This window comes from Anolis sagrei, chromosome 11 (genome assembly GCF_037176765.1).
Source record: "Anolis sagrei isolate rAnoSag1 chromosome 11, rAnoSag1.mat, whole genome shotgun sequence".
Lineage (NCBI taxonomy): Eukaryota > Metazoa > Chordata > Lepidosauria > Squamata > Dactyloidae > Anolis > Anolis sagrei.
In genome coordinates this window covers 17171905-17187643 of record NC_090031.1, presented here as the reverse complement: position 1 = coordinate 17187643, position 15739 = coordinate 17171905, and the positions used below count along the sequence as shown (strand labels likewise).

At 42.1% G+C, this 15739-nt stretch overlaps 1 protein-coding gene across 1 annotated transcript in view; it reads right to left on the bottom strand.

The window, feature by feature from the left end:
• NUP214 (nucleoporin 214) overlaps nt 1–15739 on the bottom strand; it is an 81459-nt gene that overhangs the window by 28375 nt on the left and 37345 nt on the right. Inside the window, exons 19-26 of the mRNA XM_060757160.2 lie at nt 14498–14680; nt 11891–11976; nt 10279–10362; nt 8133–8408; nt 6445–6603; nt 5120–5228; nt 4009–4084; nt 944–1046 (exon numbers count right to left, since the gene is read on the bottom strand). Coding sequence (XP_060613143.2) covers nt 944–1046; nt 4009–4084; nt 5120–5228; nt 6445–6603; nt 8133–8408; nt 10279–10362; nt 11891–11976; nt 14498–14680 — 1076 coding nt within the window. The remainder of the gene's footprint in view (nt 1–943; nt 1047–4008; nt 4085–5119; nt 5229–6444; nt 6604–8132; nt 8409–10278; nt 10363–11890; nt 11977–14497; nt 14681–15739) is intronic.

Here is a 15739-nt window from a genome sequence, read left to right as displayed (position 1 = left end):
GGTTCAGTCAATGAAAATACACCTTGCATATCTGATATTTACATTATGTTTATAACAGTAGTAAAACAGTAGCAACAAAAAAAATGTTATGGTTGGGGGTCACCACAACATGAGGGACTGTATTAAGGGGTCATGGCATTAGGAAGGTTGAGAACCACTGGTTTATATGAATATGTATTAAAATGTTTGTATGCATCTATAATTGTAAGAATATATATGTATGTATATATATATATATAGAGAGAGAGAGAGAGTATGTGTGTGTGTAAATGTTTGTATATATCTATGTTTGTATGAATTTTCCAAGATGGCTCCAACTTGTGCCAAGTTTGGTCCAGATCCACCATGAGTGAGTCCACAGTGCTCTCTGGATATAGGTGAACTACAGCTCCCAAACTCAAGGTCAACTATTCCCTCAACAACGAGTCTTGACCAAACATGGCACACAGACCATCCCCTATGTAAGTACCTGTATACTGATATAGTACAGAACCACTTTATATAGGTATCTGTTGATTTATTACACAGATCCCCCGCTCATGACCAGCTTGAAGAATTTGCTCATATATGGTTGTCTGATGGGAGTTGTAGTGACCCTGGATGATGGGAGATATTGTTCACCAACATCAGAGAACACTGAGTGTCCCACCGATGACGGATTTGTACCAAACTTGGCATATATACCCAACATGACCAACTTTGATTACTTGTGGGGTTTGAGGGGGATTAATCTGGCATGATGTGAGTTGTAGTCCACCCACATCCTTAGTGGGACCATTGATAAAATCCAAAAAGAATGGACTTTTTTTTTCAAAAAAATAGTATTGCAAATTGCCAAATGTCTAACCCACGATGTCTAGTATATACATCTCACTTTTCTTTTCTTCGTCCTATAGAGAACGAATTGCACTTGGTCCATATATATACAGCGGTCTGAACTGACCTGCATTCTTCTTCCCAGTTTGACCAGTGGAGGTCACGACGGCGCCTGGAGAAGCCGAACTGGGAGGAGGCTGCACTTTGAGGGAACCGCCAGGAAGAGGCCCCTGGAACGTAAAGGGAGAAACAACCCATCAAGAAGCAGGAAGAGGAGCAAAACAAAACAGATCCATCTGGAAGGGACTCCAAAAGCCATCTAGTCATGCCTTGAGGGCAATACATCACTCATGGCTTCCTAAAAGGTTCTCATGGTTGGGGTGGTCATAAGGAGGAGGAGGAGGAGGACGAGAGGAGGAAGGGAAGAAGAGGAGGAGGAGGAGGAGAAGTAGAACAGAAGAGGAGGAGGAGGAAGAGGAGAAGAAAAAGAGGAGAAAGGAAAGAAGAGGAGGAGGAGGAGGAGAGGAAGAGGAAAGGAAGAAGAAGAGGCAGAGGAGAAGAAGAAGAAGAAGAAAAGAAAGGAGAAGAAGAAGAGAAGAAGAGAAGGAGAAAGGAAGAAAAGAGGAAGAGAAGAAGAAGAGGAGGAGGAGAGCAAGAGAAGAAGAGGAGGAGGAGGAGAAGAAGAAGAGAGGAAGAGAAGAAAAAGAAGAGAAAGAAGAAGAGGAAGAGGAGGAGAAGGAGGAGAGAAGAAGATGAAGAAAACCGGAGGAGGAGGAGAGGAGAAGAGAAGGAGGAGGAGGAGAAGAGAAAAAAATGAAGAGAAGAACAATCATCATAATAATATCATCATATTTAATTAGTTATTAATCGCCCTCCATCCGAGAATGCTCTAGGCGATTTACAGCTAAATTGTAAAAGATAAAATACATACAAGAAGAAGAAGAAGAAGAAGAAGAAGAAGAAGAAGAAGAAAAGAGGAGAAGTAGAAGAGAAAAAGAAGAAGAGGAGGAGGAGAGAAGGAGATGAAGAGAAGAAGGGAAGAGGAGGAGGAGAAGTCTTAAAACCAATAAATAATGTTATGTATGATTATTAAAACCAATTAAAAAGTCTATTCATAGCAACCAACAGAAAAGACATGGCTGCAACCTTACATGGTGCAGGGAGTCTTTGGAACATATGAGGGTCCATTAAAAATTGATATTAATATTTTCCCCTATTAAATCCTGTCATGAGGAATAATAATAATAATAATAATAATAATATAAAAGACTCTGGCACAAGCCAGTCAAGGTGGTCCCAGTGGTGATCAGCACATTGGGTGCAGTGCCTAAAGACCTTGGCCTGCACTTAAACACAATCGGCGCTGATAAGATTACCATCTGCCAGCTTCAGAAGGCCATCTTACTGGGATCTGCACATATTATTCGCCGATACATCACACAGTCCTAGACACTTGGGAAGTGTGCGATGTGTGATCCAATTCAACAGCCAGCAGAGTGTCTGCTGTGGACTCATCTTGTTGTGTTTCAAATAATAATAATAATAATAATAATAATAATTTATTATCCTGTGTCTCAAATGTATTGGTCTTTCTGGCACGGTTATTAAAGACATGATTATTCATTAACAACCCAAAATTGTGTTGATTCGGGGACTTGGAGGGGTCAGGTTCATGACTGAGATGAGTGTGTTTTTGTGAGAAAAAAGGGGAAAGAAAGAAAGAAAGAAAGAAAGAAAGAAGAAATCCTCCAAGGGCCTTCTCCCTTTGTTTGTTGAGGCTTAACCTTCAGGAAGGAGACGGTTATCAGGACGGGGAGGCCTTGGCGAGAACCGTGCCACAAAACTGTGTTTGAACGGGAGACAAAACACTGATAGGGAAGGAAGGAAGAAAGACAGGAAGAGCAGCGGAGGAAAAGAGAGAGCAAAAGCAGAGCCCAAAGGGAGAGCCATGGGTTCCCTGATCCTTCAGCTACACAGTTTGGAAATAGAATATACAGGCAGACCTCATGTAATGAACAAAATTTGTTCATCCATCCATCCATCCATCCATCCATCCATCCATCCATCTATCTATCTATCTATCTCTGTATCTATCTGTCTCTCTCTCTTTCTCTCTATATAGATGTCTGATATCTGTCTATATCTTTATCTGTCTCTATCTCTTTTTCTATCCATCCATCCATGTCTGTATCTGTTTCTCTCTCTCTCTTATACACACACACACACACGCTGTCCCCTGCCACGCATTGCTGTGGCCCACATGGGGGTTCTGTGTGGGAGGTTTGGCCCAATTCTATCGTTGGTGGGGTTCAGAATGCTCTGTGATTGTAGGTGAACTATAAATCCCAGCAACTACAACTCTCCAATGTCAAGATTCTATTTTCCCCAAACTCCACCAGTGTTCACATTTGGGCATATTGAGTATTCGTGTAGAGTTTGGTCCAGATCCATCATGTTTGAGTCCATGGTGCTCTCTGGATGTAGGTGAACTACAACTGCCAAACTCAAGGTCAATGCTCACCAATCTCTTCTAGTATTTTCTGTTGGTCATGGGAGTTCTGTGTCCCAAGATTGGTTCAATTCCATAATTGGTGGAGTTCACAATGCTCTTTGATTGTAGGTGAACTATAAATCCCAGCAAGTGGATATAGATCCATCTTATTAGGACGACTGACCACTCTAGTTTTATATTTAGTGTTTTTAAAGTTGTTTTGTAATTTGTGATATATGATATTTTAATGAATGTATATGTTTTTATGGCTGTAAACCGGGCTGAGTCCCTCAACGAGGTTGAGAAGCTCGGTATACAAAACTGTGAAATAAATAAATAAGTAACTACAACTCCCAAATGACAAAATCAATTTTTTTGAGCGAAGGACATACATTGGGTTGTTAGGTGTCTTGTGTCCAAATTTGATGTCAATTCGTCCAGTGGTTTTTGAGTTCTGTTAATCCCACAAACGAACATTACATTTTTATTAATATATATATATATAGAGAGAGAGAAATATGTCTGTCTTTATCTTTATCTGTCTCTCTCTTCTCTCTATATATATATATGGCTGTCTATATTTTTACCTGTCTCTATCTCTTTTTCTATGTATCTTGTTTTCTAGACCCTTGATAATTTTAGATAGATCAATATGGACAGGAGGAAAAGGAAGGAGAGCATGCTTTAGGGATGTCCGATACCTGGCTGACTTGACCGGTGGCCACCGTGGCCAGGACTTGGTGGACGGCTTGTGCGGCCGATTGCGGCACTGAGGAGCTGCGGGAAGGAAAGCGAGAAAAGGCATGACTTTCAGGGCCAAACCAAGACCTTGTGAAAGCAACAACTCCATAGGGACCAGCAAAGGAATCCATAGGGACCAGCAAAGGAATCCATAGGGGCCAGCAAAGGTGTCACAGCGACTCAAAATACCGTCTTGACTCGAGTCTAGGGCACACTTCATCTATATGTTGTGCACTAATGCACTTCAGTCGCCTTGGTTCAATGCTATGCAGCAATGAGAGGATATAGTTTTGCAAGGCCTTGAGCCTCCTCTGCCTGCAGACAGCCTCCAGGGTAAAGTGACCGGCCACCAACAGGTTTGTTTTGCTCAGCAACACTCTCTTTATCTGGGAAACAGCACACAGAAGCAACACTGGCGGGACAAGAGGAATCTCTTGTTGTGACCTAAGGAGATGATGCCCTTGAGGGGAAGCCAAGGCTGTGACTTTCAAAGATGGAAGCAATAGGTCACCAGCTAGAATTATTTTCTGATCTCTCCATAAGGAAGCCATTTGCTCCTTCATAATAATAATAATAATAATAATTATTATTATTATTATTATTATTTAAAGTAAATAATTAAATTAATATATTTAAATTAAATGTAAATAAATAAATTCATTTATTTAATTTGATTTAAAGATCGAACTGCAAAGACTCTGGCACAAGCCAGTCAAGGGGGTCCCAGTAGTGATTGGCACACTGGGTGTAGTTCCTCAAGACCTTGGCCTGCACTTAAAAACAATCACCGCAGACAAAATTATCACCTCACAGATGCAAAAGGCCACCTTACTTGGACCTGAACGCGTTATTCGGCGATACATCACACAAACTTAGACCCTTGGGAAGGGTTCAATGTGTGATTCAATACAAAAGCCAGAAGAGTGATCTTGTTTGCTGTGGAATAATCTTGTTGTGTAATAATAATAATAATAATAATAATAATAATAATAATAATATTTTTTTAATCTCCTTTGGACTCCAAGCAAGCATATGGTAATAATAAGCTGGTTTCACGAAGTGTTTGCTTACCCGAGGACGGCTGCGATGGCCGGCGGAGCGGAGTTGTTCCTGAGCTCTCGCACGTTGACCACCTGCGGGACGTTCTTCAGCGTCGATTCGGTCAATGAAGTGCCGGCGGCTACAAAACAAACGTAGCATGAGAGTCGGGGGCCACCGCCACGAGTCGCCCCCTGGGCTGAGAGTGGCGGTAAATAAGTGCAAGTAATAAATAAATAAATAAATAAAAGAGACGGGATTCTGGGAAGTAATTTCAAACTACAGTAATAATAAGAGAATCCCTACCTGGTCAACAACAACGATTACATAGTAATAAGAGAATTCCTACCTGGTCAACAACAACAACAACATTAATAATAATAATAATAATAATAATAATAGGATCGCTACCTGGTCAACAACAGTAATAACAATAGTAATAATAAGAGAATCCCCACCTGGTCAACAACAACAATAACAACTATAATAATCAGAGAATCCATACCTGATCAATAACAACACTAATAATAAGAGAATCCCTACCTGGTCAACAAGGAGGAAGAAGAAGAGGAAGAGGAAGAGGAAGAAGAAGAAGAAGGGCCTGCTAAGAAGAAGAAGAAGAAGAAGAAGAAGAGGAGGAGGAGGAGGAAGAGGAAGATCATCCCTACCCGGTCAACAACAACAATAACAATAGTAATAAGGGAATTCCTACCTGGTCAACAACAACAACAACAGTAATAATAAGATAATCCCTACCTGGTCAACAGCAACAGCAACAGCAACAAGGAGAAGGAGGAGGAGGAGGAGGAAGAAGAAGAAGAAGAAGAAGAAGAAGATCATCCCTACCCGGTCAACAACAACAATAACAATAATAATAAGGTAATTCCTCTACCTGGTCAACAACAACAACAACAGTAATAATAAGATAATCTCTACCTGGTCAACAACAATAACAATAGTAATAAGACAATCCCTACCTTGTCAACAACAACAACAACACTAATAATAAAAAAATCCCCATCTGGTCAACAACAATAATAACAATAGTAATAAGAGAATCCCTACCTAGTCAACAACAATAATAACAATAGTAGTAAGGGAATTCCTACCTAGTCAACAACAACAACAACAGTAATAAGATAATCCCTAACCATTCAACAACAACAACAGTAACAATAAGAAAATCGACACCTGGTCAACAACAACAATAACAATAGTAATAAGAGAATCCCTACCTGGTCAACAACAACAACAGTAATAAGAGAATCCTTACCTGGTCAACAACAACAACAGCAATAGTAAGAGAATCCCTACCTGGTCAACAACAACAATAACTGTGATAACAAGAGAATCCCTACCTGGTCCCTGGCTGGCCATCTGCCTGCGGAGTGCTGCTTCAGCCGCTGCCTGTGGAGCTGGGAGAGAGCCGGAGGGAATTGGGGCACCGTGCTTCACCGTCTTGGTGGCCAACATAGTGCTATCGGCCCCTTGCGGCAGGAGGCCTTTGGGGGTGGAGGCTGCAAGGTAAATACAGGGTCTGTTTGGCCGTCTGTCAAGAGAGATCGGAGGGTGCTTTTCCATGCTAGGAGTCTCTTATGGATGATCATCTGTTGGGAGGGCTTGGGTTGTGCCTTTTCTTTATGGCAGAAGGGAGCTGGACTGGATGGCATTTGGGGATCCTTTCCAACTTTAGGATTCTATGACACACCATTCATACATACATACATACACACATATATATATATACACATATATAGTTATATCTCTCTCTCAATCATATCTATGGCTGGATAGTCATCTGTCGGAGGGGTTGGATTGTGGTTTTTCTTTAAGGCAGAATGGGGTTGAACTGGATGGCATTTGGGTGTCCCTTCCACCTTTAGGATTCTAATACAGACTAGATGGCCATCTTTGATTGTATCTATGGCTGGATGGTCATCTGTCAGGAGGGGTTGGATTGTGCCTTCCTTTATGGCAGAAGGGGGCTGGACTGGATGGCATTTGGAGATCCCTTCCAACTTTAGGATTTGATGATATACCTTTCATAGATCTATCTCAATCATTATATATCTCTCTCAATCTTTTCTATGACTGGATGGCCATCTGTAGGGAGGGGTTGGATTGTGCCCTCCCTTTGTGGCAGAATGGGGTTGGACTGGATGGCCTTTGGGGTCCCTTCTAACTTTAAGATTCTATGATATACATAGATATCTATCAATTGTAATATTTCTCTCTCAAACATATATATATATATGGCTGGATGGCCATCTGCCAGGAGGGGTTTGATTGTGCCTTCCCTTTGTGGCAGAATGGGATTGGACTGGGTGGCATTTGGAGATCTCTTCCCACTTTGGGATTCTATGAAATATCTGTCATACCTATCTCTCAATCATTATATATCTCTATATCTATGGCTGGATGTCCATCTTTCAGGAGGGGTTAGATTGTGCCTTTCCTTTGTGGCAGAATGAGGTTGGACTGGATAGCATGTGGAGATCATATCCCTTCCCACTTTGGGATTCTATGATATATCTGTCATACCTGTCTCTCAATCATTATATCTATGATTGTATGTCCATCTTTCAGGAGGGATTGGATTCTGCCTTCCCTTTGTAGCAGAACGGGGCTGGACTGGGTGGCCTTTGGGGTCCCTTCCAACTTTAGGATTCTATGATATACATATATATCTATCAATCGTAAACATATATATGGCTGGATGCCTATCTGCCAGGAGGGGTTGGATTGTGCCTTCCCTTTGTGGCAAAATGGGGTTGGACTGGATGGCCTTTGATGTCCCTTCCAACTTTAGGATTCTATGATATACATATCTATCTATCTATCTATCTATCTATCTATCTATCTATCGTAATATCTCTTTCTCAAACATATACATGGCTGGATGGCTATCTGCCGGGAGGGGTTGGATTGTGCCTTCGCTTTGTGGCAGAATGTGGTTGGACTGGATGGCCTTTGGGTTCCCCTCCAAATTTAGGCTCGACTCCAAGAAAGGCATCCCGTGAGCCCCACCGAGGAGCCAACTACTCACCCAAAGCACCAGCCGGGATCTGTGGTTTGCCAAGGGGCATGGGCTGGGGCATGAGGCCGGGCTGGACGGAGGGGGTGCGGACCACGGGGGCGTGGCGTGGGGCTGCCTGGAGGGGGGCGACCGGCTCCTCCGCTTCTTCCTCTCCCTCTTCGTCTTCGCGCACCCCGACCCGGAGCTCCTCGTTCTCGAGGGAGGCGGCGGCCGAAGACGTGGAGCTGACCTCGTCCAAGTCGTCCCCGAACCTCAAGGAGAGGAAGGCCGACTGGGAGAGGCTGGCTGCGGGGAAAGGGCAGAGCGGGATCAGCGGGCAGAGCATTCCACAAATCCCAAAGAAATCTGCAAACTCAAGTTGCAAAGATGCGACTTACATACGATTCCTAGCTAAGAACGGGGCTGAGACAACAGGAAGTGAGAGAAATCTTACATATTAAAATAAAGGTTTTCCCCTAATATTAAGTCTAGTCATGTCCAACTCTGGCGGTCGGTGCTCATCTCCATTTCGAAGCCAAAGAGCTGGTGTTGTCCATAGACACCTCCAAGGTCATGTGACCAGCATAACTTCATGGTGCGCCGTTACCAATAGAAGTGGCACTTATTAATCTACTCACATTTGCATGTTTTCGAACTTCTAGGATGGCAGAAGCTGGGCCTACCAGTGGGAATTCACTCCGCTCCCCGGATTCGAACTGCTGACCTTTGAGTCAGTAAGTTCTGCAGCTCAGCGGTTTAACCCACTGCGCCACCGGGGGCAATATTATTAGCATTATTATTTTACTGACACAAAAGCACAATATGTCACAGCAAACGAGATCTATATGCTGGATTTCGTATCAGAAAATCACATTATTATTATTATTATTATTATTATTATTATTACTACTACTACTAGCCGTCCCCTGCCACGCGTTGCTGTGGCCCACTCTGGTGGAAATGGGGGTTCTGTGTGGGAGGTTTGGCCCAATTCAATCATTGGTGGGGTTCAGAATGCTCTGTGATTGTAGGTGAACTACAAATCCCAGCAACTACAACTCCCAAATGACAAAATCAATTTTTTTGAGTGAAGGACATACATTGGGTTGTTATACAATAATAAAATGGTATATCATTATATATTATTACATATTATCAGTAGTAATAATCACCCTTTTTGAGTGAAGGACATACATTGGGTTGTTATACAATAATAAAACAGTATATCATTATGTATTATTAGATATTATCAGTAGTAATAATCATTTTTTTGAGTGAAGGACATACATTGGGTTGTTATACAATAATAAAACGGTGTATCATTATATATTATTAGATATTATCAGTAGTAATTATATTTAATATATTGGTATTACTATAATACACTATTATTATATATTATAATGTTTTATTGCAAATCGCTGACAGACAAAAATGTATTATTAGTATTATATTGTATTACAATATATTATTATCAATATGATATGTATGTACATTATATTATTAGCATAGTACAATATTAGTATTATATATTACTACTAGCCACCCACTGCCACGTTGTGTATATGTGTTCTGTGTGTGTATATGTTTGTGTATATATATATATATGTGTGTTTGCATGCATATATGTGGTTTTGTGCATGAGTTGAAATGTATTTTTTTGTTTTTTGGCTATTTAAGTCTCTTCTACTGTGTTTTTTAGTGTTTTTATGAGTGATGGTCACTCGTTGGCCTGATAGGGTTATTGTGTCCAAATTTGGTGTCAATTCATCCAGTGGTTTTTGAGTTATGTTAATTCCACAAACGAACATTACATTTTTATTTATATAGATCATTATTGTATTATATTATACTATTAGTTTTTGTATATTATTATTTTATATATACACACACGCACATATATACAGGCCGTTCCTGGTGTTAAGAAATGTCCCTGTTCTGACTTACATACAGATTCAACTTAAGAACAAACCTACAGAACCGATCTTTGTAACTTAAGGGACTGCGTATAGTTCTTTGCGTATAGTTCTCTGAAGGACATCTCTCTTTGTTTCCCTTAATAAGCGGCAACAATGAGCTGGAATATTAAAATTACATTAAAATAATAATGATAATAATAATAATAATAATAATAATAATAATAATGGATGTTCTCTAAGGCTTTGGGAAAGGATACCTGGCGCGGTTGACCGCACGGGCGGCACCTTCCGCTTCGACAAGAAGTTCCTCAGTTGCATCTGCTTCACCGGCGACAGTTTGGCTGAAAGAGAAAAAAGAAGGATGGACCATGCAAACAATAAACAACATGGTTATTTGCCATGAGAATGCATTATCAGTCTCACTCGGCGTATTTTAATCTATGTATTTCACAGAAATACTACTAATAATAATATATTATAATAACATATTTATATTACATGTAATATTACTAATAATGTTACAATATAATGGTATAGTACAATAAAACTGATATTGTACAATGCTAATAATATAATATATTGTATGTATGTATGTATGTGTGTGTGTGTAATCCCGACTAGATTACTGCAACACACTCTATGTGGGGTGGCCTTTGAAGACTGTTCGGAAACTTCAATTAGTCCAGCGGGAGGCAGCCAGAGTACTCACTGGAGCGTCATACAGGGAGCATACCACCCCTCTGTTATGTTAGCTCCACTGGCTGCCGATCCAATTCCGAGCACAATTCAAAGTGCTGGTTTTGACCTACAAAACCCTATACGGTTCCGGCCCAGCGTATCTGTCCGAACGGATCTCCCTCTACATCCCACCTCGGAGTTTAAGATGTTCTGGGGAGGCCCTGCTCTCGCCTCTATTACAAGTGAGATTGGCGGGGACGAGGAGCAGGGCTTTCTCGGTGGTGGCCCCTCACCTGTGGAATTCACTCCCCGGGGAAGTTAGATCAGCGACATCCATCCTTTCCTTTAGAAGGAAATTAAAAACATGGATTTGGGACCAGGCGTTTGGGCAATCTGGCAGATAAATAAAGGACTACGACTGATAGGAATAGACAATGTCGAATGAAATATGGACTCGGAGCGCGAAGCTTGAGATTGGTTTACTGACTGTGATATATATTGGTTGCTTTTAACTGTTATAACTGTTTTAAGTGCTGTTTTTATACGTCTATCTGTATTATTGTGCAGGCATCGAATTGTGCCTTTTTGTAAGCTGCCCTGAGTCCCCCCTTGGGGGTTGAGAGGGGCAAGGTAGAAGTACACGAATGAATGAATATATATACATATACATATACATATATATATATATATATATCTTGTAAGCTGCTCTGAGTCCCCTTCATGGTGAGAAGGGCAGCATATAAATGTCATATATATATATATATATACACACACACACACACAGGTAAAGGTTTCCCCATGTCTGACTCTGGTGCTCAACTCAATTTCTAAGCAAAAGAACTGGCGTTGTCCGTAGACACCTCCACTGTCATATGGCCACTGGCATGACTGCATGGAGCACCCTTATCTTCCCGCAGAAGCAGTACCTCTTGATCCACTGGCATTTGCATGTTTTCGAACTGCTAGGTTGGCAGAAGCTGGGGCTAATAGTGGGAGCTCACACCGCTCCCCGGATTTGAACCGCCAACCTTTTGGTCAGCAAGTTCTGCAGCTCAGTAGTTTTACCTGCTGCAGCACCAGGGGGCACTAATTAAAACCCTAATATACAAATAATAAAAATGGAATTAAATATGAACAGTATTAAAAAACAATCTGTTAGAAACCTATTGTTGTTGTTGTTATGTGACTTACCAGCCGGTTTAGGCGACATTTTGCTGGAAGGATCCAGAGTGGCTTTGGTCAAGGCGTTGCTCAAGCTCTCCAGTTCGCTGTCAAGGCTGAGTCCAGGAGGAAATACAAGAGACAAGAATTGCTGGGATTTATAGTTCACCTACCATCAAAGAGCATTCTGTACCCCACCAACGATGGAATTGAACCAAACTTGGCACACAGTTCTCCCATGACCAACAGAAAATACTGGAAGGGTTTGGTGGGCATTGACCTTGAGTTTGGGAGTTGTAGTTCACCTACATCCAGAGAGCACTGTGGACTCAAACAATGATGGATCTAGACCAAACTCTGCAAGAATACTCAATATGCCCAAATGTGAACACTGGTGGCGTTTGGGGAAAATAGAATCCTGACATTTGGGAGTTGTCGTTGCTGGGATTTACAGTTCACCTATAATCACAGAGCATTCTGAACCCTACCAATGATAGAATTGGGCCAAACAACCCACACAGAACCACCATGACCAAGAAAATACTTAAGACCATCCAGTCCAACCCCCTTCACCAAGGCAAGAAAACATAATCAAAGCCCTCCTGACAAAGAGCCATCCAGCCATAGATATAGATAGATATTATTCACGCACACAGTCTGATAGATGTGAAAGGGACCCCTAAACAAGGACAATTATATGTTGCATGTTCCAGAGTATGCCAACCAGACAATCTCTACATCAACTCAAGCATAAAGAATTTACATTTATTAGAAACCAACACTTTCTCTTTACTTTATTTTCCAGATCACCAGACTGGGCCACAGCAACGCGTGGCCGGGTACAGGTAGTAAATTATTTATTTATTTATTTATTTATTATTTGAACTTATATGCCGCCACTCCCCTGGGGCTCGGAGTGGCTTACAAGAATGGCTAAAATCTAAAAAAATTTAAAAGCAATTTAAAACAATTTAAAAACAGCAATATCAAACTTTAAAAGCCTGTCAAAACAGGTATGTCTTACATGGCCATGCGGAAAGCTGGTAAGTCCCGCAAGGCACAGACTTCAGGTGGCAAAGTATTCCAGAGTGATGGTGCCACTGCTGTGAAGGCTCTGCGTCTGGTTGCTGTTAGACGCAAGGTCTTGAAACTGGGAATTTCCAATAGATCTTGGTCCTCAGAACGGAGGGATCTCTGGGGTTGGTAGGGGGTGAGGCGGTCCCTCAGGTACATCGGCCCCAGACCATGCAAGGCCTTAAAGGTGAGTACCATCACTTTGAAAGTGATCTGGGGCTCAATTGGTAACCAATGCAGCTGCAGTAAGATTGGGGTTATGTGGCATCTCATCGGAATTCCCGCAAGAAGCCGAGCAGCTGCATTTTGTACCAACTTGAGCTTCCGGATCACCGACAGAGGGAGGCCAATGTAGAGGGCGTTACAGTAGTCCAGTCTTGAGATGACTGTAGCCTGGATCACCGTAGCTAGGTCGTCCCTGGACAGGGAGGGGGCCAGCCGTCTAGCCTGCCCCAGATGAAAAAAGGCGGTTCTGCTAACAGCGGAGACCTGGGCCTCCATCGTCAGCAGAGGGTCCAAAAGGACTCCCAGACTCTTGACCAATGATGACGGGCGTAGCGCCTCGCCATCCAGGGTAGGCAGCTGGATGTCCCCACTGCCGGGTCGACCCAGCCATAGGATCCCCGTCTTTGCTGGATTCACCCTCAACCTGCTGGCACGCAGCCATCCAGTAACGGCCTCGAGGCACTGATGGAAATAATCGGGTACAGAGTCCGGTCGGCCTTCCATCTTCAGCACCAGCTGAGTGTCATCGGCGTACTGGTAACACTCAAGCCCAAAACCTCGAACCAGCTGAGCAAGTGGTCACATATAGATGTTAAACAACAGAGGGGAGAGGATGGCCCCCTGAGGAACCCCACAAGATAGAGGGGACCTCTCAGAGACCAGGCCTCCCCTCTCCACTCGCTGTCCATAGTTGTGAAGAAAGGAGGACAGTCAGTTTAAAGCTGTCCCCCTGACTCCAGCAACAGCGAGGCGGTGGATCAAAAGATTGTGGTCGACTGTGTCAAATGCTGCTGTGGGATCCAATAACACAAGCAGCGCTGACCCGCCCTGGTCAAGCTGGCATCGAAGGTGATCCGTAATGGAGACCAGCACAGTCTCTGTCCCGTGCCCCGCACGGAAGCCGGACTGGAAGGGATCTAATCTGGCTGTGTCGTCTAGGAATTACTGCAACTGCTCCGCTGCTGTCCTCTCAATCACCTTGCCCAGGAACAAGAGACTCAAAACTGGGAGGTAACTGGAGGGAACCGAACAATCTAAGTCTGGTTTCTTCAGCAGGGGAGAGACCACCGCCTCTTTTAAACCCTCTGGAAAAACTCCTTGCTCAAGGGAGATATTTATGATCTTCAACAATAATATTAATATTAATAATAATAATAATAATAATCATCATCATCATCATCATCATCATCATCTTCTAATAAAAATAACTGAGTTTCTGGAGCGGACCAAGACTTTCAAAGTAAGGATCCACAAATGAAATAGGAAAAACACTTTCTAACCAGGAGCAGAATCCATTTCAAATGGTGTTATGTAATGTAATATCATTGGACAACCAACCTCTGGATGTTGCTGGTTGGGGAATGGGAGCTCGGGCGTGACCAGGCCGGGGTGTGGCTGTAGAGGCGCAGCTCCTGGAGGCCCCCCACCAGGCCCTGGAGCCGCTTCCGCTGCTGGTTGATGATCTCCCGGTTGTTGGTCAAGGCGTTGAAGAGGGTCTCCCGCTCAGGGACTACCAGGCGCCTGCAGGAAGGAAGGAAACATGAAAGAGAGACAGGAAACAAAGGGGATGGAGGAAGGAAGCTACCACAGCAGAAAGGACTTTAAAAGTAAAAAAATAAAAAATACATTACAACGCATGCACAAAACCACACACACACATATATGCAAACGCACATATATAAAGAACATATATACAGAAACAGAACATTTTTCAAATTTTGTGACATAGTGTAATAGTAATAGCAATAATAACAATATAACAATATTAGAATATAATATAGCAATCTAACACAATAATACAATCTATATAAATAAAAACTAGCTGTACCCTGCCCGCGTTGCTGTGGACTATAGTAAGAATTTTCGAAGTAGAGGTAGATATCTGGACTATTATGAAACCTATTCCTTCCCCTCTTTTTCTTCCCCTTCCCCTTTCTCTCCTTTCTTCCTTCTCTACCTCTTTCGTTCATTCCCTTTCTTTCATTCCTTTGGTTCCATCCTTCCTCCTCTCTTTCCTTCCTTCCCTCCCCCCTTTCTCTACTTCTTCCTTTGTCTCATGTCTTCCTTCACTGTTTTCTTGCTTCTTTCACTTTTTATTTCCTTTTCCCTTCCTTCCTTCTTTACCTCTTTCCTGCCTTTCCTTTCATTTCTACTTTATCTTCTTCCTTCCATCCTTCCTTCAGTACCTCTTTCTTTCCTTCCTTCTCTCCTTCCCTCCCTACTTCTCTCCTGTCTGGTAGAGTCCCTTCTAACTCTATTCTAGGAGTCTATTTAATATAGTAACATATAGTAGTAACATATTATATAGTAATAGATATAACAGTAATATATATAATATATAATATAATATTTATATATTATATAGCGGTATATATAATAGTAATATATATAGTATTGTAATTATATATATGTATATATATATATATATATATATATATACATAGAGAGATAGACAGACAGAATATAGATATATACCACCAACCAGTGATCCTGTATCCATCCATATCTGTGTGTGTGTGTCTACACTGCCATAGAATCCAGTCCTAAGTAGATAATCTGGATTTTACATGGCAGTGTGGA